A 27,365-nucleotide genomic window follows, 5' to 3' on the forward strand; every position below is an offset into this window, starting at 1 on the left:
ATTAAACTACCCAGCTTAAAGAGCAGACGCTCCATTCTTAATGTGAAATTTCTTTTAAATATTATTCAAGGAAAAATTGTTTCGGAATTCATTTTACAAAGAGTTTGTTTCAATGTTCCTATTAGACCAACTCGCAATTACGAACTACTTCGAGTTGCTTATTATACTGCAAACTACTCTAATAATGATCCTTTACGCCGACTTTTAATGGAATTCAATAAAATGTATCACGTCATTGATCTATCTGAAAATCCTGATTCAATTAAGAGAAAACTAACTTAATACGTAAACCCTTGAATTTTGTATATATATATATATATATTTCTAGTATTAATTTAGTCTGTAAGGATTTTGTATCTATAGACTTAAGATAATAATAAAAAAAGAATTGAAAGGCTTTGCTGATACTGATTGGCCAGGCGACATCAATGATCGCAAATCTACAAGTGGGTTCATTTTCAAGCTTGGTGATGCTGTCATCAGCTATGCCAGTCGAAAGCAAGCAAATGTAACTTTGTCATCTACCGATACAGTTTGTGGTTCTTGCTGAAGCATCTCAGGAACTCCTAATGAAAGAATTTGACATCAACATATCCAGTCCGGTCATTTCTGAAGACAACCAGAGTTGCCTTCAGATCCTTCAAGATGAGAAAATAAGCTCTAGCAGATAGATGTAAAGTATTACTTTGTCCGCGACTTGTATAGATCGAATAGCGTATAATATAATTGTTATCCAACAGAGTCTATGTTAGCAGACATTCTAACTAAGCCTTTACAGAAGGTTAACATATGTAAATTTTGAAAACTTGAATTATGTAATTTAGATTAGTTCGTTATTTTATTTTAAATTTGTTTTAAATAATATTTGTAATATTGAGAAGAGGTGTTAATTTTTAGTTAATTTATCACATTAACGTTGTAATTAACAACCCTGTACTATGCAAATGTCAACAACTTTGAATTTTGTGTCATTATGTATGACACACCATTTTGTGCACATATACATTTCTCTTTCGTTATTACGTCTAATAAACCGATATCAACAACAGATCATTGGTGTAAAAATTTTGAAGAGTAGAATGTAAAGATCAAGAAGAAAAGTCTCGTGAGATTTGCTGTCGCTTTCTTAAATTTCTCTAGTTTGGTGAAATTCAAGAAAAATGTGCTGTTCATTAAAATAGTAGTGATCGATGTGAATGTAAATAAGACAAATAAAAAACCCAAAAATAAGCAACGTAAGTGTTTTATTAACATAACTTTACTTAACACTGGAACGCCGAAGGCAGTCATTTTGACCGCTTTCCAATTTCAAGTACAAAAGTAACTGTGCATTTAATGATTCTTTTTTTTTTAAATAAGGTGACTTTCTGTACCTCATAGAATTACGTTTATTATAAAAAATTCACCAAATTTTAAAAAAGTGTCAATAAATGCACAGTTGCTTTTGTACTTGAAATTGGAAAGCGGCCAAAAAGACTGCCTTCGGCGTTCTAGTGTTAATAGTATTAATTTTTAGTGGAGGGCCAATCCTAGTGATTAATGCTATAATGGATAGAACTGTGTATGTGAATATCCTAAAGAACATTTTGCTTTCATGCCAGTTAGGAAAAGCCCATCTAATTGACATTTCAACAGGATAATGATCCTAAGGACTAATTTGAATCCCAAAGAACTGAGGTATTGTCCCGGCCTGCACAGTCACGGAATCTTAATCCGATAGAAAATTTGTTGGCAGATGTAAAACGATATGTGGCCAATGTCAAACCAACAACATAAGCCCAACTAAAAGATGTAGTTCAAGTAGCATGAACCCAGATACAAAAAAAAAACATGTAAGGACTCTATCGATGCCATTACGAGGCTGTAATTAAAAATAAGGGATTTATAGCGAAATACGTGTATCATACAAAGACTTTTATTAAAATTGTTTGTGTTATTTTGAACATACCAAATTTGTCTATTTTCTTTTATTATTTTTTCTAGAACAAAAGTGTTTAAAATAATAAAGAGACATAAAACTATTTATTTGGGCAGTTTAATTAGAAAAGATTAAGTTTTCTAAACAATATAGTGTTTACACCTCAATTGCACTACTATTGTAATGAACACAGCTGTATATATAATGTAAATATTATAGAGAGAAGAATAGGAATACATGGAACCTTTTCGTTAAAATACTCTAATATATATTATACCCATATATAATTCTTAATAATTAAGTACCAAGTATGATTATATCATTACTTAATTTTAAATAATATTAGTTAATTACTTTAAACACTGAATACATTACTAAATCAATTAAACATTACACTGTACCTTTGGTTTTTCTGGGTCACTTCGCAAATTTGTTTTATAACGGTCATCTAAACTTGGGACAAATAATGTAGTTCTATAAAAATATTTGGAGTTCGAACTCATTACATTTGCGTACCAACGCTTCTTGGCACTGAAATTTCTACTTCTCAGAAATTAATCAAAATTAAATCTAACCATTTTCTCCTATTTCCTCCAACGATTCTTCTATTTTTCTGCTCAAACCATCGTGTTTCACAATATCAATGTCGTCGTTCGAAAGATTTATTTGCTTCTCGAAATATTCTACATACATTCTACTACAGAATGAGCAAATTTCCAAAATTGTAAAAACTATTCCTCGAATATCTCGAATCTTCGAACTGCACCTAAACTTAATTTTAAAATGTGAAAATAACAATGAATGTATACCGCAGAAGTGAATTTGGATCTAATAATGGTCTGCACTCCATTAGAATTGCCTGACATTTTAGACGCGCCGTCATATTCTTGACCTCTCAAAATGTTTGATCCACGCCCAAACTGATTACTGTGATTATTATGGTGGAAAATTCTTATCCTGTTAATCCTTCTAATTCCACGTAGAAAAGGGAACATTCTTTGCTTTAATATCTTATCCATATATAGTTTCATCCCCTAAAACCGAAAAGAATGCACCACTTTTCACGTCTTTAAAAATATATGCTCCATTCCAGAAAAATCCGTAATTTCATTCGCTAACACCGAAAATAATACAGCACTTTCACTTCTTCAATAATGGACTTATGGATGTATTCTCCAATTATTTCTATTAACTCGTTCTGTATTCTAGGACGCAGCTATGTTGAATTTTTGGAAGTGCTCTCCAAATTTTTTCTAACGTGCTGTTGTTTTCTTTTTTTCGAAACAGCGCTCTCAAATATCCTTCATATGGATTATCTACGTCTAACGACAGTATTCTGGAAAGTTAACTTCACCTCAAGGCAATGTCCTTCCTTCAATGACCACTTTAACTTCATACTTTTGTTTGTATATCGGAAGCTTTTTCGTCCTTAAAATTTTCTATACGCTTTGGAACATCTTTCATTCTCTATATAAAGCCCTAAGTCCTCATCATCGCGTTTTTGTGGTATTAATTTTTTACGTGGGCGTTAAAACATTCAATAGCATCTTTCCACTTTTTACAAGGGTGCGACAAAAGTAATTTTAGGACTTGATGGTTGCCCTATCCGCACCATCCTTCATTTGAAATTAAGATGCAGACTTTAATAAAAGCATATTTAGTTAATTCTGAATATGCTTTCCACAAAAAACCGATCGAAACATTTTATTCGAAATGCTTTCTTTTTTATTTTTAATTGTGGCTCGAAATCATAGGTAACGTGTGGAGTCCACGTACATATTTAAGTCGTCCACAATGGACGTTATCCCATGACATTTTGAAAAGTAATTAATCGAATAATGTAGTCTGAGATCTTTTCATTTTGTTTTTATTTTAGGTAACAAAAATTTAGAAAACTAAAGCCACTCACGTTGTAACTAGTATTCGACACACTTGATACACCAGAAATGTCAGAGGTGACATTACAATCACAATATTTTAATAACTACCCTGCAGTAATGAATTTATCGACTACAACAAAAATACATCGACTACCTGTCAATCTACTCGTAATGATTGTGATCGGCGAATTTAATAAGGCGATGGCTCCGCCTTCGAACAACCATTCGTCGATAATTTTATCAGTAACATTTCAAGGGAGATTTCGTCGTAAAATACGTTATTAATTTTTTAAATTCAAATTTTAATGTAATGGATGTACAGTAAAAGTTGTCTTATTTCTAAATAAAAGTAAAAAACTTTGTTCTGTGTTGTTTTGTTGTTTTATTATAAAAGTAAAAAACATAAAAAGTAGAATTAAAAAACTAAATACTACGATTTAATTCAGATTGTTGTATAGTGGGAAATGCACTAGGTTTGAGAAACTAAAAATTACCACTAGGCATTAATATAACGGACGATGTAGTCGATGAAAATTCATCGTCGATTTAGTCGACGATTTCCGTCTTTTCAATTAACGACGGAGACCGCAATATTTATGATAAAGCATTTTGTTTTTGCAAAATATTTAGGCTGAATCCCAGTTTGTTGTTTTTATAAAAAACAACTGTTTATTAGTGGGGAATGTATGGCATAGGGATACGTAGTCGAGCGCAAATGTTGACTTTTAGACTTTTCGATTATTGCATCTGACCACATAGTAGATTTTTACACTTTTCGATTTTCGCCTTTGACTAAAAAGTCGACTTTTCGATCTTTCGATTTTGTGAAAACTGTTCAAAATCGATTTTCGATTTTTACTGACTTCTGCAAGATCGACTAAAAAATTTATTTTTTTTTATGAATTCTGTGAACAGATAAAGTAAAGTTCCGGAAAGTGAAATTTTTGAGCAATTTGAGCTTTGTGAAAAAAAACCTAATATTTATGAAGAAAATCGAAAGTCGATCTTGATTTTCTCTTAAATCAAAAGTCGACTTCGACTTTAGACTTTTCGATTAGTCGAAAGTCGATTTACTTATCCCTAGTATGGCATTGCTCGAGAGGGGTAAGGCAGGGAAGACTATAGTTTAATATAAACCACCAACAATACTGAAGTTGTAGATGCAGGCACGGTTAAACTGTTTGGTTTGTTGCTGTATACTAGCAACACCAACAATGCCGTGGTGTGCATTCGTCGCGATGATGGAAATATATATAGAGACTTTGGTGCACCATTTAAGTTAAATTGGATGAAAATATATATGGGAGCTATATCTAAAACTGAACCGATTTTCACGAAACATAGCATACATCATTCTGCACTTATTTCAGTACGCTATGCCAAATTTCGTGCAAATCGAAAGATAGATAGGGACTTTGGTGAACCATTTACATAAAATCGGACGTAGCTATATATGGGAGCTATATCTAAATCTGAACCGTTTTTCACGAAACTTAGCATACATCATTCTAGGCTTAATTCAGTACGCTATGCCATATATATATATATATATATATATATATATATGGGAGCTATATCTAAATCTGAATCGATTTTTCCCAATTTCAATAGGGTTCGTCCTTGGGCCAAATGAATGAGCTGTGCCAAATTTCATCCAATTCGAATAATAAATGCGACCTGTACTTTGTTTACAATTTAACATGAACAGACATACGGACGGATGGACATGCATAAATCGACTTAGAAAGTGATTCTATGCATATTCTCAAAAGGAACAATGTGTCTATCTCGTTTCCTTTTGCCTGTTACAAACATATGCACAAAGACATAATACCCTGTACCACAGTGTGGTGAAGGGTATAAAAATACATATGGTATCTCAAATAAACCGCCAACACTACTGAATTTATGATAAAGCTCTCAAATTTTGCACATACAGTAGTACGCATGGTATAATTATTACAAGGTAGGACACAGCTACCAGCTGATTACAATTTGTTCTCAAGGTGGCTTGTTCCATCAAATCCAAATACATATTTTGTGTATGTGTGTGTATTGTTTTGAATACAATGTCAAATAAATTCAAAGTAAATTGAAATGTATTCAAGTTTAATTGAAATGAAAAAAAGTTTTTAACGCGTTCGTCTGGAAGTAATTACTTTGTTATGGATGAATCAAACATTTTTTTGTTATTCACCTCAAGCTTCTAACATATATACGTACATGATAGTACGTACATATGTTAGAAATATATTTAGATAAAAACATATTTTGGACTGGTTGCAGACATATATTTTTTTGGATGCAAACATATTATGTTTGGATCCCTATACATCTTCCAACTGAGACCAACCACAATATAGGTGCGACCCACCCGATACACCAGAATTGTCAGAGGTGACATTACAATCACAATATTTTAATAACTACCCTGCAGTAGTGAATTTATCGACTACAACAAAAATACATCGACTGCCTGTCAATATACTCGTAATGATTGTGATCGGCGAATTTAATATATAATAATTTTATCAGTAACATTTCAAGGGAGATTTCGTCGAAAAATACATTATTAATTTTTAAATTCAAATTTTAATGTAATGGATGTACAGTAAAAGTTGTCTTATTTCTAAACAAAAGTAAAAACACAAAAATTAGAATTAAAAAATCAAATACTACGATTTAATTCAGGTTGTTATATAGTGGGAAATGCACTAGGTTTGAGGAACTAAAAATTACCACTAGGCATTAATATAACGGGCGATGTAGTCGATGAAAATTCATCGTCGATTTAGTCGACGCCGGCCACTAATGGTGAAACTGCAGGGTGCACATATGTTCACAGAACCCACATGAATAATGGAAAACTCCATTAATGTTGTTATGATATATATATATATATCGACGCCTCCGAAGAATAGTATGCTAAGTCTGAAAAGAGAGTGTTTCAGTAGAAGCTCTCTAAGCTCTCTTCCGTGCAATGCTAAGTACATTTTTGCTTATAACTTTAGTTTGGACTGGTCGATGATTTCCACAATTTCAGAGAATTTAAATTAAGGACCATAGTATCTAAAAACGTAAAGAACTTTAAAACATGCTAAGTCGACTTAGCATACTATTGTTCGGAGGCGTCGACGCCTCCGTCGATATATATATATACATATATATACCCATTTCCGTCAGTTTAATTAACGACGGAGACCGCAATATTTATGATAAAGCATTTTGTTTTTGCAAAATATTTAGGCTGAATCCCAGTTTGTTGTTTTTATAAAAAAACAACTGTTTATTAGTGGGGAATGTATGGCATTGTTCGCAGAGGGGTAAGGCAGGGAAGACTATAGTTTAATATAAACCGCCAACAATACTGAAGTTGTAGACGCAGACACGGTCAAACTGTTTGGTTTGTTGCTGTATACTAGCAACACCAACAAAGTCGTTGTGTGCATTGTTTGCAAATGCCTTGTTAACCTTGAAGTGAGGCACCAGCGAAAGTCTCATGCAGTTTATTTCGATGGTCAGCTAAATACTTCGCTTTGTTACCAGATACAGTTGGGTATGAAAGGTTTTTTGTAAAGAAGCAATAAGTAGCTTCTGGGGAGAATATCCCAACAAAAAACTAAGGGAATTTATGCAGTTTATTTCGTTGGTCAGCTAAATACTTCGCTTTGTTACAAGATACATAAAAATAATTGATTTGATTTGATCTTTATCAATAAATGAACCGACTAACATCAATCCATATACATGCTTTTCTGCAACCTATGCTTAATTTCAAATTTGAGTAAATCGATTTATAGCACACTTGATACACACTATTCGATAATATCAATCAGACACACGTTCGAAATATATATGGAAGCTATGTCTGAATCTGCACCCATTACAAAAAAGCGCAATAATTCTAGTCTGAATTGAATACGTTGAGCAAAATTTCGTGTCAATTGGCGGAGTTTGGTGCACCACGAAACTTAGCACAGATCAGACTGAATTTAGTACGTTATGCCAAATTTCTTGCAAATCGAACTTTATATAGGGACTTTGGCACACCATTTACCTTAAATCGGAACAAACTATATATGGAAGCTATTTCTATATCTTAACCGATTTTCACAAAACTTAACAACATCATTCTATACTGAATTCAGTACGCTATACAAATTTCGTGCAAATCGAAAGAAATGTAGAGGCTTTGGTACACTATTTACACAAAATCGGACGAGAATATATATGTGAGCTATATCCAAATCCGAACCCATATAGCGACTTTGGTGCACTATTTACCTTAAATCGGACGAAAATATATATGGGAGCTATATATAAATCTGAACCGATTTTCGAAATTTAGCACATATTATTCTAAGCTCAATTCAGTACGATATGCCAAATTTCGTGCAAATTGAAAGATATATAGGGACTTTGGTGCACCATTTACCTTAAATCGGACGAAAATATATATGGGAGCTATATCTAAATCTGAAGCGATTTTCACGAAACTTGGCACACATCATTCTAGGCTTATTTCAGTACGCTATGCCAAATTTTGTGCAAATCGATAGATATGTAGGGACTTTGGTGAATCATTTACATAAAATTGGACGAAAATGTATATGGGAGCTATATATAAATCTGAACCGATTTTCACGAAACTTAGCACGCATTATTCTAGACTCAATTCAGTACGATATGCCAAATTTCGTGCAAATCAAAAGATAGTTAGGGACTTTGGTACACAATTTACCTTAAATAGGACGAAAATATATATGGGAGCTATATGGGATGGACATGCACAAATCGACTTATAAAGTGATTCTATGCATATTCTCAAAAGGAACTATGTGTCTATCTCGTTTCCTTTTGCCTGTTACAAACATATGCACAAAGACATAATACCCTGCACCACAGTGTGGTGAATGTTATATATGTTAGAAATATGTTTGGATAAAAACATATTTTGGACTGGTTGCAAACATATATTTTTTTGGATGCAAATTTATTATGTTTGGATCCCTATACATCTTCCAACTGAGACCAACCACAATATAGGTGCGACCCACGCGAAGCCTTTAAACAATTACATAGCGATGGCCTAGGCCGTCATTTGTGTCCGACTACACCAACATTGTATGCGAAGGCCGGATGGCACCGACTCTACCAACATTGATGATATTAATATTAGAAGGATATTAGGATTTATAATGAGATGGGTGAAACTAAAATTTAAATTGTTTTATTCTCAAAACATACTTATTATACAAAATACTGCATAAATTAAGTAAATCATAAAACATATTAAAAATTCATAAAAATTGTTTTGGCAAAATAGTCAGGCTAAATCCCAGTTTGTTGTTTTTATAAAAAGTGACAAAGCGCAGTACTTATCTAACCAACGAAATAAACTGCATGAGCATTTTTCTAGGTCCTCACTTCGAGGTTAAAAGGCCATACTTTTCCCACTGTCGCGTGTCGTCAAATAGCGACGAATGCACACAACGATGTTGTTGGTGTTGCTAGCCCAGCTAAGAATTTTTCGGAGGGCTCTGATATCATTGCCAGTGGAAGCGTGCTTGAGTTGGATTAATGTGTTAAAAAGTGTTTACAAATAAAATGTGATTTCAAATTCTGTAGAAGGTGTGACAATAAAAATTATCTATTATAGGTAAGACAAATAAATATCCATTCATATTTCAATATCTTTTTCTATTTTTTAAATATTTTCTTTTTAACATAGATATGGGGTTTGCTGCCAGAACATTTCTTCAATTCGGACAACGGTGAAAAACTATAAGAAAAACAGAATTGGAATATGTCTGTACATTTATTATTACGCATTTATTGTAGTAAGAAACACTACTGAAGTTGTATACTAGCAACACCAACAAAGTCGTTGTGTGCATTCTTCGCGCTGTGACAACACAAAACAGTGGGAAAGGTATGGTATTGTTTGTAAATGCCTTGTTAACCTCGAAGTGAGGCACCAGCGAAATTCTCATGCAGTTTATTTCGTTGTTAGCTAAGTACTTCGCTTTGTTACAAGAGACATTTGGGTATGAAAGTTTTTTTTTTGTATAGAAGCAATAAATAGCTTCTGGGGAGAATATCTTAACAAAAAAATAAGGTAACTGATGAGGATCAGTGGCATGATCCGAAGCTATAGTCATCCCTGCCTTACCCCTCGGCGAAGAATGCCATAAATTCCCCACTTATAAATAGTTGTTTTTTATAAAAACAACAAACTGGGATTCAGCCTGACTATTTTTCAAAAACAAAATACAAATGGTAACCCAAATAAACCGCCAACACTTGTGTTTTTTTGTAAAAATGTCTACAAAGAAAAAATAAAATAAATTGTAAGATTTTAAGAAATAAAAAACAATTATTTTTCCTAGATTTTCTTTTCAGAAAATCTTAATTTTTTAATTGGAATTCGTTTCGATTTCTGTCAGAAAGTCGAAAATTCCTTTCGGATTCCGACAAATTTCTGTCGGAAAATCTTAATTTCCCTCATAATTTCCCAATAATTTTTATCCGAATTCGATTAGAAATTGAAATTCGTTAGGCTTTATTGGTCAGGTAATTGTTATAAAAGTAAAACAGTTTTTTCCCCATATTTTTTTCAAACATTTTAAAAAACTGATTTATTAATCTCTTAACAAAATAAAACTGTAATTTCGTTCATTATATTCTTAAAATTGATTGCACTTATTTTTAACTTACTTTAGTTATTTGTCATTTTGCCTATTATTTACTTAAATTAAAAAAAGGGACACCACATTATTTATATAATAAAAAAAAATAATAATAATAAATTAATCACAGTTAAAAATTAGGTATATCACAGAACTGGTTTTAGCTAATTGCAATAGAATACTGAAGCTTCGTATTGTCTTTGTCTTCATTTGTGTTTATTATTCTGGCAATTCTTTGTTGTATCCGCAGGCTTTCTAATATGTATCGTTTGTTTTCATTCTTAGATTTGTCTAATATTTTGATGGTCTTAAAGTCAGCTGTGTGGCCAGTCTCTTTTATGTGCTGTGAGAGTGCAGTTTTTTCTGTTCCTTTATTTCATTTACTCTCACGCTTAGCATAGTTTTGTTGTAAGCACATACACTTTATCGCATTTTTAATTTTCGTTACCTTTGAATGTTATTTCGCAAGGTTTTTGTCTCTGTCAAGTTCGATGTATGAGGTGCACAGACAAAATTATTTTTTTGAATGTAGTTTTTTGGGTTGTTCTGTTTTCTGTTATTGTATTCATATATTATGTCGTCTATCTATCTGGGAAGATAACTATTTTTCTTCAGTATTCCTTCGTATTTTCGATATTTTTTGTTTATGTATTGTTCGTCTGTTATGTATTTTATTTTGTTTAAAAGGCTTCTCCCAGTATTTACTTTCATATTCAGTGGTTGCGTTGAGTGCTAATTTATAATTTATGAACCAGTATTTATTCAATATTAGGTTATATTCCTTAAATTTATTGCTCTTTAGTTTGTTAATGTTGGATAAGTGTGCCTGTTTAGATTTTCTTTTGATGTTGTAATATTTATTCCATTGCTCGTTTTTAAATGTTTTAATTTCTGTTTCGTCCAATGTACCCTGCATTATTTTGTTTTGTTCGTGTTTTTGTATATGTGTTTCTCTTATTTCCATTTTGAGTAGTTTGGCTTTACAATTGTTTGTTACTTCCCTGTAGGACTTTCATTAACTAGTTTACAAAATGTTTAGTTATAAAGTAATTATTGTTCAACTGATTATAAATTAGCAAGAAAGTCATCTAAGACTCAACCACTTTGAAACCAAAAATATGCTCGTACCATCAAAAAATAACACACGCATTCAACAACAACGAATGCAAAGAGGAAGGAAAAATCATTCTATTTGAAAAATTAGTTTAAAGTTAGTTTAAAACTGGTTCATTTCCCTGCTTCTTGTTGTGTATGAGAACAGTTATGTTAATTGTTTGAGAGAGTGTTTTGGTGATATCTCATATCTTCTGCATGATTGTAAAAAATTGTATCTCTCCATTTGCGTAGATGGTTTCTCTATAACTTTGCTATACAGAATTTTTGGGTTAATTGACCCTACGGTTAATTGGTTGCCACGCTTAATTGAACCACATGGTGGGGCAAAAAATATTTCATAGGAAAATACATGCAAATTTTCTCTGATTATTAAACCCTGTTAATTGGTTTTCTCGCTTAATTGGTTCAAAATTCATGTCACCAAAAAATAATTTCCTTTCACTTTTCACCGGCTAATTGCATAATAATAATTGAAAAATAATCAGCCATTTTTTTACATACATATTTGACATAATTTGTGAAAAAGACTAGGTGGCATCTCTACTAATTCAAAACATATGTTTATTGATAAGGAAAAACTGCGAGAAAGCGTAATTTGTATTTGACATTGGATTTACTGTAATTGAACAACCTATTCAATTAACCGGGTTCGGATAATTGGTTCCTCGGTTAATTGATCAAAAATCTGTGCAAATTTCGTTATGCAATTAACCGAAAAATACTGTACTGCTTTAGTAATTTGGTTGTTTCTTTGTTGTATTTATTAATAATATGTATGAAGAAATTAATCATTTTTATTTTGTTGTTGGTGTTGTTATTTTCAAATTCTTCTTATTTTTGTTGTTGACCAATGTTTTATTCTTATTAATCCTTTATGTTTTTTGTTGGGCCTTTTTTACATCGACCTCAAAACAAACTTTTTAAATACAAATATTCTTAGACTTTTAAATGCATATCACGATCGAAAAAGACCACAATTTACCATATTTGGATATGCTAATTATCAAGACTGACAATAAATTATGAACAGAATGGTCCTCCAAAGAGACATCATCAGGATGAATCATAAATTACCAGTCGACGCAACCATGGAATATGAAAGTAAATACTGCGAGAAGCCTATTTAACAAAATAAAATACATAACAGACGTGGTCGTACACCGCTCATAAGTTGTGTGTACCCACTTCTAATGATAAGGAAAATATAAATTGATAAGTTTTAACACCAAAGTATGCTTCGATAGTACTCTTCAAACCTGTTCGTCCTTGAAATGCGCGAAGAGCCCTTTCCGACATTGGCTATAGCTTTTCGGCTACTTGAACAGTGATCGACTGTAAACGTATGATCGGGTCCGACGAATCCAAATTCAATCTTTTCAATCTGACTATAAGCATTATTGGTAATGAAAACTAATTCAAAAGCCCAATGTGAAGCACGGTTGAGAAATCGGCATGTCGGCATGGTATGGGTTGGCTTAAACTTGTGGGTCCTGGACCGATGTAACAAAAATTGACAATATAACAATGAAATAAGTCTATTGAGAGCATTGTAGAGTCATACCAACCTGTTTTGGTGGATATGAAGGCCTATCCTGTAGAATAAGTAATTATGTACAGGACGGTGATCAGAGATACAGGTCCAAATTAGTGAAAGAACAACTTTGTGAGCAAAATTTTCGATTAACGCAGTAGCCAGCACGAAGTCCCGACCTCAATACAAAGGATAATTTGGGGCCAATAGTAAAGAGTGAGGTGGGACAGTATCAATCAGCCCCTAATAATTTAGACGAACTTTAGCAGTAGATCTGATACGATTGGAAGAATGTTTCAAACGAAATTTTACAAAAATTGGTTGAAAATATGCCAAATTGCATAAATGACACATTAAAAATATAACACTACGGTATAAGTAATAAAAATACTCATATTCTGCAATTTTTTTCAAAAGTGGGTACATTGGAGTTGATTTAGTTTCCTCTTAAAGAGTAAAATTTTTAACTTTAGGTTGTGTTCAAAAAGAACATATTGATTTAATCATATTATCATTTAATCATATTGTTATTATCATTTAGTCATATTATTTCATATTATCATATTATCATATTATACAACTCGAATGGTTTCACAATACATGGGTTACGGGCTGAGGAATAATACTGATTATGCATATTTAGCTAATCTTATAGTAATTCAAAAATTGTATAAATATTCAATACAAAATAAAGATTGTTTGTAGATTACAAGAAATTGTAAAACTACAAAGATTTCGTAATTTATTAATAACAAATTAATCAATTTTTGGTGACCCCAAAAAACAACAAAAAATTTCAAAAACCCCCTTTTGAGCTTTGGAGCAACAGGAGGAAATTGCTAACTAATCATCATACAACAACTGCTGCTACGCGCTAATACATCAACAAAAAACAATGGCAAACGTCCAAGGGCTTATTTCTCAGCAGGAAGAAAGAGCCAGTAATTTCGAAAAATTCGTCTCCACTATAAAGAAGGCCCCTCTTGAAAGAAGAACGGAAGAGTTCTACAAGGGCAAACTTGATTAACTAAGGCTTTTATGGCAGAGTTTCGAGAAGGCAGAAAACAGAATTCGCGATGATCCATCTTTGTCAGAGGATGATCCGTATATTGCTCGGAATCTATATAGAACGATTGGAGAGAAGTTCAGCTAAACAATGGAATATATAGACATGGAAATGAAGAAACTGATGTCTGCCAAAAAATACTATAAAGAAGCTATGGAATCAAATAACGGAGCTCTACGATGAAAAATTGCAGCAAATTGAAGATCATCGAATATTGGATTGAGTCAAGAAAACTACGATATGCTGGAAGATTCGGTACAAGACAACTTAATAAAATTGGCAGTCGTGAATGACAAATGCAGTGAAACCGTGACGATTGCACCTCAACTGGGGAGTGACATTATAGCACACAGTTCACTCCCACTACCAAAGGTAACAATTCCTCAATTCAATGGGGATTGTTTGAAGTGGCGTCAGTTCTATGAAATTTTCTTGGAGATGGTAGACAAACAGTATCTTCCAAGTGTTCAAAAAATGTGGTATCTCAAAACCAATTTATCTGGCGAGGCTGGCAAACTAATCAGCCATCTATCCTTGAAAGAGGATAATTACAAAACGGCATGGATGTTGCTGCAAGAACGTTATAACAATAAACGGGTTCTCGTTTCCACTCTAGTAGAACGGATTCTGAGTCAACCAAATGGAACCTCATCAACGGCTTCCATCAAGGTTCTGCATGACACTACAAAGGAATGCATGCTAGCCCTCAACAATCTTCAAATCGACACTACGTCTTGGGATGCTCTATTGTGTAATGTTCAAATCCAGTTCAAAACCACTTACTGATGTCTTTCGTTTCGTTATGTGTGATAAAGGATAAATAGTTTGAACAAGGATGGAAGGTGAGGTAGAATAGGAAAACAAATACAACTAACCACGAACAAAATAGATATAAGGGAGCCATTCAAACACCAGCTTCAGTCGGGTGGGGGGTTCGGATCTACTTTGAGCTGGTGACCATTCCATCGGCACATAAACAAAAATTTTATTCCAGACTCCCGAATTATATACAAACAAAAAAATCAATACCAAATATTAACTAAAAGCTATGGAAAAGACTAAAATCATCATAAAAAGGAGTGAATTCCTAGGTGTTCGGAAACCCTAGCCTCATTACCCTTCCCAACCATGGTTTTAGTGGCAGTATTTTTACTACTTTACCACTACTTCCATACCTACTTCATTCTTACGTCACCACGTAAGCAAATTGATCAAATTAGAATTTCATTATGTCAACAAAATGTATACTTGCAAAATAATTCAAACATCAATATACGAATATTGGTCGATATTGTAATGGATAAAGATTAATCATAACATTGGGTAAAGTAATTATGGATACTTAAGCGATTCGATTAGAAAATAAAAGTATTATTAAACTTATGTATTATGCGGAAAAGGGTGTGCTAACGGACGGACATACCAGGACATAAAGTATCGGACGGACATACTAGGACATAAAGTATTCAAATTCAATTTAAGGATTTCAACAGATAAATGTTTTAAAATCAAATAAATATGAAAATAAACGAAAAAATATGCAAAATTTAAAATGCAAGGATGTTTTAGAACTTACGAGGTTCTTTCGACTTACTGAAGTGTATGTATTTAGGTTGTCCTTTTTTCTCAATATTGCTGATGATGTCACCGAGGCCTCAGGATCATTATCGTTGTATTGGAGATATAAAGGATGTCATTCTTGTATGTTTGTTGTGTGTGTGTGGAAGGATTGAGGATCCCTCTGGGTTTTAGGCTAAAGTGAGGGGAAAGATTCAATAGTTATAATTTTGCATTCTACAAATCTTTCATACGATACTATTATGTTTAGTTTTTTGTTCTGGTTCTGGTGTAGTTGTTTGTGTTGTCTTTTTTTATTTGGGTGACATCAATATTAAAAGGCTGTGTTTGTTAATTGAGATTGATTATCATCATTTATAGGGGAGTTTTGTGTGGTTTTATGTAAAGTGCTTTTTGTGTGCTTCATATATTATTTTGCTTGTTGGTTGATCATTTTTGTGTATACCCATTCATATTACGTTTTTAAAAATCAATTTTTCATGTATATTTTTTTTTTTTGGTCGACGGTGGGAGGGATCGAACCTGCGACCCTGCGTCTGGCTATGATTTCTACGTCAGCCGTTTGCCCACTAGGCTATCGCAGCTCTTGATGTCGGATTGCTTCTCGGATTATATTAGGCGTTCCGGTATGTGTCTAGGCTTTTGATTTCTGGAAGAGGGGAATAGAGGCGAAACAGCAGTCCCAACACAGCTGTCTCGTTGCTGATTGGTAGCTTAGAATGAGGGGACACAATAAGAAGAAAACCACGTAGATAATCCGTCTTCCAAGTTCTGGCGGTTACACTGCGGGTTATGTGAATATGAGCACTTTTTATATTAAACTCAATTTAAGTGTTTTTTTGGATAACCTCGGTTAATCTCAATATTTCAGATTTCGTTTTGAGCAGCAAATTAATAAATACCTCATTTACGGGTAATTGTAATAATTCCCGCAAATGAGGATTTTGAATTCGGATTTTTTTTCTGGATTGATTTTTGTGTGTACCCATTCATATTACGTTTTTAAAAATCAATTTTTCATGTATATTTTTTTTTTGGTCGACGGTGGGAGGGATCGAACCTGCGACCCTGCGCCTGGCTATGATTTCTACGTCGGCCGTTTGCCCACTAGGCTATCGCAGCTCTTGATGTCGGATTGCTTCTCGGATTATATTAGGCGTTCCGGTATGTGTCTAGGCTTTTGATTTCTGGAAGAGGGGAATAGAGGCGAAACAGCAGTCCCAACACAGCTGTCTCGTTGCTGATTGGTAGCTTAGAATGAGGGGTCACAATAAGAAGAAAACCACGTAGATAATCCGTCTTCCAAGTTCTGGCGGTTACACTGCGGGTTATGTGAATATGAGCACTTTTTATATTAAACTCAATTTAAGTGTTTTTTTGGATAACCTCGGTTAATCTCAATATTTCAGATTTCGTTTTGAGCAGCAAATTAATAAATACCTCATTTACGGGTAATTGTAATAATACCCGCAAATGAGGATTTTGAATTCGGATTTTTTGTTCTGGATTGATTGTAATTCTGTAACAAATTTTATCACCATCACTTATAGATTTTTATTTAAATTTGGAAAAAAAATCGTACCCAATTTTATTATCTTTTTTAAGAAAAGGTATAAAAAATATATGGGTTTATAAAAATGATTTTAAAATTTTATTTAGTAAAGATTTATTTTTTATTTCTTTTTTTAATTGTTCACAAAGTCTGTTCTGTTCAGCAGCCAAGTTTAAAAGGAAAAGAAAGAGTTTGGTTTGTCGATCACTAATGAAACTCCAATGCATTAGTTTGTCGTTTGTGCTGTGAGAGTTTTGAACGAAACTACAATTGAGAACAATGGAACTTATTTCTGATTGGCTACTCAATTCAGCAATTGTTCTCAAAAGGAATGCAGTTGAACTCTTTTTGGCGAAACGTTATTTTTTGGGGAAAATTTTAGTTTGGGAAATTTTTACGGTTTTTTTCTTCTTTCTGATAATTCACAAAAATTACAATGAGAAGATGTAAATATTATTATCAAATATGATAATACTATAATTTTCATGAAAAAAGTAATAATGAACGAAAAATGCGTTGCCGTGTGCGGGGTTTGAACTCGGACGCTTGGGTTGGTAGTCGGGGACACTTGCTCTAGGCCACAGCCAGGTCTCGATCGCGTCTGCTTATTTGGCAAGTACATTGGTGCCTTTCGGAATGCAGGGGACACGATTTCCAATTTTGTGGAATAATTCCAAATTTAAATTGGAATAAGTTTGTAATTTTTCTAAAAATAGATTAGAGCTTTAATTGGGAACAGTCCATTCCCAGCAAACATTGTGACGTTAGGATGGTTATAGTTTCGAATTGAACAGCGTCCACCATAATTGATTCAATTGATGTCAAAGAAATTGGATCACGCGCTGTACATACGATTTATGCAATCAGTGACGAATCCAAAGGAAGTTCCTACTATAAAAGAGCTGTTTGCATTTCTGGAACTACAATTTGAGTCAATGGAATCGATTGGAAAAGCGGCATATACTCACAAGGGTTCAATCAAAATTGTTTCGTTCGTAACATCAGTGGAGCATCACAGGAGTTGTAAACCATGCAAGAACGACAGAAGGTGAGCGATTGAAATGGATACAGTAACATAATTTGGGTGTAAATTGTTTCAAGTCGGACCATGTAGCAAAAACTAGTTTTTCTGGCAACTGCAAAATATGTAGTAATAAGCACAGTACATTGCTACATTTGCCAAAAAAAGTCTCAACCGTCACCGAAGGTCTCAAATCAAATGCCACCAACAAAAAGCGATATCGCACCTGTCAACATCACTGCAGTTTCTTCGGCATCAGCAGAAGATCAGAAAAATGTAATCCTAACAACGGCTAGATTTATCATCAACGCAGCTAACGGTATGTCAGGCGAATTTAGAGCGGTGTTAGACTCGGGTTCGAAAGTGAACATTGTGGCGGAAAGACTCATACAAAAATTGTCACTTAGAACAGCGGATGCATCGTTATCTATTTCCGGAGTCGGAAGGATTCAAAAGAAGGCTTACCATCGGGTAAACATACAAATGTTATCAATCAATTCTGATTTTTTCACAAATTTGGATCATGATTTGGATATACAAAACTGGCAAATTCCCAAAATATTAGATTAGCAGACCCTAATTTTAACGTTCAAGGAAAAATTGGCATTTTACTCGGAGCGGAGTTTTACTTCAGTTTAATGCAACCAGGCACAATAAAACTAAATGGTCATCAACCCATACTCCAAAATACTGCGCTTGGCTGGATTGTAGGTGGTTTAATTCAACAATCGTCTACGGACGACACATCAACAGCGCTAACATGCCCAATTTTTAGTGAAACATCACTGAAAAAAGCTATTGAAAAATTATGGAAACTTGAGGAAGTGGAATCAACTGAAAAGATGATGTCTCCATTGGAAAACCTTTGCGAATCTCACTTCAATCAACATGTTAAGACGGATCGGAATGATCGTTTCATCGTCAGTCTTCCATTTCAAGAATCTTCAACAGCATTGGGGAAATCACATGCAATGGCTTATAACCGATTTATGAGCCTTGAACGCCGACTTCTACAGAAGGAAGATATCCGATGCCAGTACATTAAATTTATGCGAGAATATGAACAATTAGGACACATACAATAGATTGACGTGGGTACCGTATCAAATCCTAAATATTTTATTCCGCAGCATTGTGTTCTTAAGCCCGATAGTACAACAACAAAACGTAGGGTTGTATTTGACGCATCAGCGAAAACTTCATCAGGTCAATCGTTAAATAATCTAATGATCCAATCGTGCAAAGTGAACTGTTCGACGGAGAGAAGCCGACGAAGGTTGAAATTCATACATTTGTGGATGCTTCAGGGAAGGCATGTGGAGCGGTGATATATCTCAGGGCTATGTTGCAAGACGGAAGGCAGATAGTAAGGCTTCTATGTTCAAAGACGAAAATAGCACCAATTAAGGAGGTCACCATGCCAAGGCTAGAACTGTGTGCAGCTGAATTAGGAGCAAAACTGACTACGAAGGTCAAGGCAGAACTAGGTTATGAAGATGTAAAGACTATTTATTGGTCAGACTCAGAGATTACCTTATACTGGATCAACTCGGAACCATCAACACTGAAAACGTTTGTTGCCAACAAGGTGAAATACATCCAAGACATGACACTAAGCATTCAATGGCGGCATGTTGGGACAAAAGATAATCCGGCAGACTTTATATCCAGAGGTATGAAGGCAGATCGACTGTCAGTATGTATGATGTGGTTCTATGAGCCCACCTTCTTTCACGGAAATGAGTCCCTTTGGCCAAAGCCTTTCTTCAAAAATGGATCAAATCAAATAGATCTTGAGTTGAGGGTGAAGTCTACAGTATCTGCAGTAGCTTTACACAGTGGGTTGCAAGATATAATCTATGGAATTAACCACAAAAATTCATTCAGCCGATTACAGCGAGTTGTGGGTTATGTCTTACGGTTTACCGAGAGGGTGAATCGACAAAGGTATGGAGGTTCGACAGAAGTGTTGACCCCGGCAGAATTAGATCATGCTATGCAACTGATAGTAAAAACGATTCAGATATCAGATTTCGCGAAGGAAGTGCAGCAGTTGAAGAAACATGGTGCATTGGACAAATCCAGTTCAATACACAGTTTAACTCCGTTTTTGGACGACAAGGGGATATTAAGGGTTGGTGGAAGGTTGGAACAATCGACCTTAGCATATGACGCTAAGCAACCAATGTTGCTACCATACAACGATAGGAAGAACAAGCATTGTGGATCACAATTACTACTGGCATCATCGAGAGAGAGGTTTTGGATCATAAAAGGAAAGGCGATGGCACGGAATATTGTACAAAATTGTATGAGGTGTACCCATGCAAAACCAATGTTATATAATCAAATCATGGGAAATCTCCCATCTAGCAGAGTCACTCCAGCAAGGCCATTTATAGTATCCGGCGTCGACTATTGCGGACCAGTGTGGGTTCATTACAAAATTAGAGGCAAACGACCACACAAGGTCTATGTTGCCGTATTTTGATGTTTTGCTACAAAGGCGGTTCATTTGGAAATAGTGACAGGTTGGACAACAGAAGCATTTATCGGTGCGTTGAAAATATTTATTGCGACAATGCGACTTATTTTGGGGGGAGCTAAAAACCAGCTCTACGAATTTAATCATGCGGTTTTTGGAGAGAATAGCAAAATGCTAATAAAGGAGACATGTTCAAGGAAATGTATCGATTACCAATTTATTCCCCCAAGAGCTCCACATTTCGGCGGTCTCTGGGAAGCCGCAGTGAAGTCAGTTAAACAATTGCTACTGCTGACCACCGCTACCGCAACATTGACTCACGAAGAGTTGGAGACCGTAGTCACCGGAATTGAGGCGTAGTCACCGAAATTGAGGTGATACTGAATTCCAGACCACTAACTCCTATATCAAATGACCCGAATGATCTAACAGCATTAACACCTGGTCATTTTCTTGTTGGTGAACCCCTCACAGCACAAGTCGATCCATCAACCAAGCAATCTACTACATCGTTGACAAGTAGGTGGAAGATAGTGTCTCAAATCAAGCACGAGTTTTGGAAAAGCTGGTCAACGGAGTACTTAAACACTTTGCAGGAAAGAAGGAAATGTAGTACACCATCTCCAAACATTCAGCCGGGTCAATTGGTCATCATTAAGGAAGACAACACTCCTGTAATGCAGTGGCCACTAGGCAGAATAACCCGAACATACAAGGGCAACGATGGACACGTCGTTCAGCAGAATGGAGGCCGATAACTTATGGACGACTTTTCCACTGGAATAAAAACACTTCAGGATGTGTGCAGGAGTTCAATTGAAAACAAAACTTGTGCAGTTGTATCAGATAGCCTTATTCAAGTCCACAACCAGCTAAATGCTGCTACAATGAAAATATTTCCACGGCACAGCAGGCGGGGTGCTCTAAACATAGTTGGAAACTTGGCGCACTCGTTATTTGGTGTTTTGGACTCTGAATATGCTGATCAAATGGCTGCAACGATAGAAAAGGCAAATGAGGACAAACAACACATGCTGGAACTGCTGAAAAGCCATAAGCAGGCAAAGTTGAGCAAGCATGATCGGTCACATTTATGCGAGATCAATTTTTTATTAAATAAATCATCGAAAGCTTACAGCGTAAAGTCAACAACTTATTACGAAGGTTGGAGGCAAATGGTCCAGAAGGGTCAATGTATATTTACCCTAGCAAACGCAACGGAATTGTCATTCGTGTGTGGTACACAAATGACTCACCTGGAAGTACAAGGAACTGGGGCCCTCGAGATAGGGTCAAATTGCATATTGAAAGATAACACCATTACGATATATGGTTATTACGAGAACCAGACCGTTGGGCATACGTCGTACGTAAGACTTAAGCCGCTAAACGCAATCATATCAACCAGCAAGCTTGCCGTGTTAAACACAACCTTCGACAACATATATGAGACACGTACTCCTGAACACATCACTATACGCCAGCAGCTGAAGTCCATAGATATTGGACACCTGCCACAACTAATGAAGACAACAGCCGTTCATCATCACGTCACTAGTTATTTGGCTCTTTGCGTAGGAATTGGAGTAGCTATCTATGTCACAACAGCAATCCAGTACCAACCCCTCGCCAATCACTGCCGTAATCATATTTCATCAACGCTGCAGTTTCTTGAACTTGTCTCGTGCAACGTGGGGAAGAATGTTCAAAAAGAACATATTGATTTAATCATATTATGATTTAATCATATTGTTATTATCATTTAGTCATATTATTGTTATTTAATCACATTATTATTGTCAGCAAATAACTGACCTAAACTTAACCCTTTGAGCCCCGAATTTTTTCCGTAATCATAGAACAATTTTCTGTTCACAGATTTAATGCAACTATCCTAGATAGGATACGGAAAAATTTTGACATCGCTACATCCGTGCGTTCTGGAGATACAGTACATTCCAATATCAAGAAAACCAAATGCAAAATCGACGAAAAAATAATTTTAAATTATTCTCTATATTCTGTTTTACAAGAATCAAAAATAATTCTGACGTCAGAGTTCGTATATATCAAATACGAAGCGATTTAAATAAGTTGGACTGTATACACAAATTAGTACTGTACACATGTTTGCCCTCTCCTTATTAAAAAGCTCATAACTTTACCAAAAATTTGATTTTTTAGATTTTTCTTGTGATATGTGTCGTCCATAATCAGGCCTTGACGTATGCAATCCAAAGAATATATGGGAAATTACAAAAATCTTTTAAATTCCTTGAAGCTGAGGTTTGCAAGGTTATAACTCGCGAAATATGAACATATTGCATATAATTTAAATTCAATTCTATAAAATGAAGTTTTCTTATCAAAATCTTGAAATTTTGGTAATAAATAATAAGTTGCGTGGAAGCTGTGGAGGTGGTAATGTAAAAAAATGGGTAAAAATGTGTTGAAGCCAACGAGTTTTTTTGTGTTCGTTCCCGATTTGTGGCTAAACTACACAATGCACGCACATGTGATCAGTGACTAAGTTGCAGAATACCCCATGGACAATATGGTTCTAATGTATGATTTTTCGATATAATCACTGCATCCACCCAAAATGGATGCTGACATTTTGAAGCCGGATTTTCGGTGTTTTTTGAATTTTTCTTATAATTAGGATGCGCATCCAGATAATAGAATAAACTAATTATAGGATCGTAGAACATGTGATTCTGCTTCGTTTAGTGTATATCTCATGAATGTGCTCACTGTAGCTTCTTTGCAATTGGGTTCCAAAGACGAAAATTTGGTGCGTAAATTTTTATAAAAAACATATTTTTTGAGTCTTAAATTAAGAAAGTCCATTCAAATTCCGTGGAACCCCGCGTGATTTTAGTTTTTTTACGTGGCGGATCTAATGAGCCCATCCATGTTGAATTCCGTCCAATAAAACGGCGGATATAGGTACCTTGAATGTGGGAAAAACTGCAAAAACTTATTTTGACAAATTCGCGTAAATAATCGCGGTTTTCTTCGAATTAATTTTACATTCATTTATGCTTGTATTGTCAAATTCGCGAATCTGTGTGGAAATAGGTCAAAAATACATCGATACGTGAATAATATGCATATTTTATCCAAAATTGATTGTGGAGGCACATCCGCGGTTCTTAACCGATCCTTTTAAAATAGGTGTCCTTTTGCGTATTTTCATAGGAGATTACTAAAATCGGATGCGCATAAAAATCGTATGCACGTTGCGTGATTTTTAGCCATTTTTAGGGTTTTTGCATAGTAAAGTGCATCGAGTGGCACACTTTGACCGCTAAATTAAACATCGAAAAATTAATAATTATTGAAAGACATTGATTCGGTTTATACGAAAATCGCATGCGCATCAACTGATTTCAACTAATTCGCGAATTGCAAGCTTTTCAATATTGATAATTTTTATGTATTGTAAGTGCAATATATTTAGCCATTAATGACGTCGAAACTCTTATCAGATGAATCTGCCGATATTTAACAATCATCTAAAAGAATTTGCAAAAGAAAGCGTCGTATATTTTAGAAGATTAAGGCAAAACCGTGTCCTCTTAAACATACTAAAAAATCGAAAATTCCAAAAAACATTTGTTTTAATTCAAAAATTAATTTATTTTATTTTCCGATATCTTCATGTTTCTATTTGTTTTTCGCGACTATTAAACCGTATTTCAGTGTGATTTGACTAGTATGCAAAGATAACAATGGTGTTTAAGCATTTGTGAAGAAATTCGCGAATTACAACGAATAGGAATTCATTTAATTTATATTTGAAATACAAGATTTAAAACCGCTATAACTTTTGTGCGCAGCATCCGAATTTGTGAACGCGAACATATTTCGAATCAGCATATTTTTCTTAACCTATGTACCAAAAATCAGGAATGTGCTCGCAAAAAAATTTTTCAAATTTTTTTTAATGGAATTTTAAAAGAATTTTGTAATTTCCCATATATCTACTAGGAATATATTAAATATTAGCTCTATAACATTGTGTTGCCTGTGGGCAACATTGGGCCACATAGGGTTAATTATTGTTTTGTGTATGCAGGCCAGTAACCCAAATAAAGAAACAACTCGAATGGTTTCACAATGCATGGGTTGAAGATTAATGCTGATTATACATATTTAGTTAATTTTATAGTAATTCAAAAATTGTATAAATATTCAATACAAAATAAAGATTCTTTGTAGATTACAAGAAATTGTAAAACTACAAAGATTACGTGATTTAAGTGTCGCGTAGATCAATATTAATAACAAATTAATCAAATTGTTTTGTTAGGTACAAAATAAAACAACGTAAAATACAACCACATTTTTGAATTAGCTTTTATACTTTAATTATTATGACGTTAAGTGTCCAAAGTACAAACATGTACTCACTTCTGCTTGTCACTGTACCTAATTTTTAACTGTGATTTAATTATTTATATTTAATTTTTATTATATAAATGTTGTGGAGTCCCGTTTTAATTTAAGTAAATAATAGACAAAATCACAAATAACAGAGTAAGTTGTGTTTGCGGGTTATTTAGGATATTTGTATTTTGTTTTTGCAAAATAGTCAGGCTGAATCCCAGTTGTTGTTTTCATAAAAAAAACTATAGTAATTGATAGTACTGTGGTATACCCATTTGTTTTTAGGGCTTAAGTCTAGTTTAGGGGCTCCACCCGGATCGCTTTGAAATTTTTGCCGTAAGTAGTCCTCGTTGTGCTGATTACAGTGATATATATATTTTATTTGGGGGAAATGCATACTTCCCGAGATATGGGCCTTGAAAGTTTGGAATATACCTTGGTTAAAACGGCCGTTTTACTAATGCCACCAAAGCAATATGGGTATCATTTTAAAGGGTTTGAATAGTGCTTTAAAAATAAATATAGTATATCATTGTAAATTATATAATATTAACTAAAATTGAAAGAAAAAACATTTGGATTGCGTAGCCATGTATGCGCCTGTCCATAGGTGAAAGTCTTAAGCCCCGGCCGAAGGCCGGCTACTTAGAAAACTTTGAATTTGATTTGAAAATTGCTTTTAAAAAAGGATTTGGATTGCGTAGCCATGTATGCGTCTGTCCATAGGTGAAAGTCTTAAGCCCCGGCCGAAGGCCGGCTACTTTAAAAAACCTAAATTTGGTTTGGAAATTGCTCTTAAAAAAGGATTTGGATTGCGTAGCCATGTATGCGTCTGTCCATAGTTGAAAGTCTTAAGCCCCGGCCGAAGGCCGGCTACTTAAAAAACCTTAAATTTGATTTGAAAATTGCTCTTAAAAAAGGATTTGTATTGCGTAGCCATGTGTGCGCCTGTCCATAGGTGATAGTCTTAAGCCCCGGCCGAAGGCCGGCTACTTAAAAAACTTAAATTTGATTTGAAAATTGCTCTTAAAAAAGGATTTGGATTGCGTAGCCATGTATGCGCCTGTCCATAGGCGAAAGTCTTAAGCCCCGGCCGAAGGCCGGCTACTTAAAAAACCTTGAATTTGATTTGAAAATTGCTCTTAAAAAAGGATTTGGATTGCGTAGCCATGTATGCGTCTGTCCATAGGTGAAAGTCTTAAGCCCCGGCCGAAGGCCGGCTACTTAAAAAAACCTAAATTTGGTTTAGAAATTGCTCTTAAAAAAGGATTTGGATTGCGTAGCCATGTATGCGTCTGTCCATAGTTGAAAGTCTTAAGCCCCGGCCGAAGGCCGGCTACTTAAAAAACCTTAAATTTGATTTGAAAATTGCTCTTAAAAAAGGATTTGTATTGCGTAGCCATGTGTGCGCCTGTCCATAGGTGAAAGTCTTAAGCCCCGGCCGAAGGCCGGCTACTTAAAAAAACCTAAATTTGATTTGGAAATTGCTCTTAAAAAAGAATTTGGATTGCGTAGCCATGTATGCGCCTGTCCATAGGTGAAAGTCTTAAGCCCCGGCCGAAGGCCGGCTACTTAAATAACCTTAAATTTGATTTAAAAATTGCTCTTAAAAAAGGATTTGGATTGCGTAGCCATGTATGCGCATTCGTTGTAAGCTTTAAAATGATACCCATATTGCCTTTGTGGCATTACTAAAACGGCCGTTTTAATCAAGATATTCTCCGAACTTTCAAGGCCCATATATCGGGAAGTATGCATTTCCCCCACATAAAATATATATCACTGTAATCAGCTCAACGAGGACTACTTACGGTAAAAATTTCAAAGCGATCCGATTGGAGCCCCTAAACTAGACTTGTTCCGTTTTTAGATTGCCAAATTTTTATTTTTTATCCGATTAAATTGAAATTTTACACTTAACATGCTACATGTGTTGGCTTTCCATGTATCAATTTGAAAATAATATTATTCTAACAATGTGTTCCCTTGCAATTGATATCTTGCATAATTTATTGTTTTTAGTGAATGTGAATTAGCTCGAGATTTATGTCTGTTAAGATTTTTAACGGATATGTTGAGTGGAACTTTAATTATACCCTTCTCCACACTGTGGTACAGGGTATTATGTCTTTGTGTA

The 27,365-nt window shown here is 34.5% G+C and overlaps 3 protein-coding genes across 3 annotated transcripts in view; 2 read left to right on the forward strand and 1 right to left on the reverse strand.

The window, feature by feature from the left end:
* The window catches only part of LOC133335207 (synaptosomal-associated protein 25-like), a 30,012-nt gene extending 16,947 nt beyond the window's left edge, over window positions 1–13,065 (reverse strand). The window contains exon 1 of the mRNA XM_061543509.1: window positions 12,860–13,065. Coding sequence (XP_061399493.1) covers window positions 12,860–13,065 — 206 coding nt within the window. The remainder of the gene's footprint in view (window positions 1–12,859) is intronic.
* A 1,375-nt stretch (window positions 13,066–14,440) lies between these two features.
* LOC133335208 (uncharacterized) lies at window positions 14,441–14,986 on the forward strand. The gene has a single exon (XM_061543510.1). The coding sequence runs from the start codon at window positions 14,441–14,443 to the stop codon at window positions 14,984–14,986; it is 546 nt and encodes a 181-aa protein (XP_061399494.1).
* A 4,782-nt stretch (window positions 14,987–19,768) lies between these two features.
* On the forward strand, window positions 19,769–21,196 carry LOC133335209 (uncharacterized). Its single transcript, XM_061543511.1, has 2 exons — window positions 19,769–20,496; window positions 21,067–21,196. Exons 1-2 carry the CDS (start codon window positions 19,769–19,771, stop codon window positions 21,194–21,196), a joined length of 858 nt encoding a protein of 285 aa, XP_061399495.1.
* Window positions 21,197–27,365: the final 6,169 nt, after the last annotated feature.

This window comes from Musca vetustissima, unplaced genomic scaffold (genome assembly GCF_032173495.1).
Source record: "Musca vetustissima isolate MV318-11 ecotype Yass unplaced genomic scaffold, APGP_CSIRO_Mvet_v1 utg4083, whole genome shotgun sequence".
Taxonomy (NCBI): Eukaryota; Metazoa; Arthropoda; class Insecta; order Diptera; family Muscidae; genus Musca; species Musca vetustissima.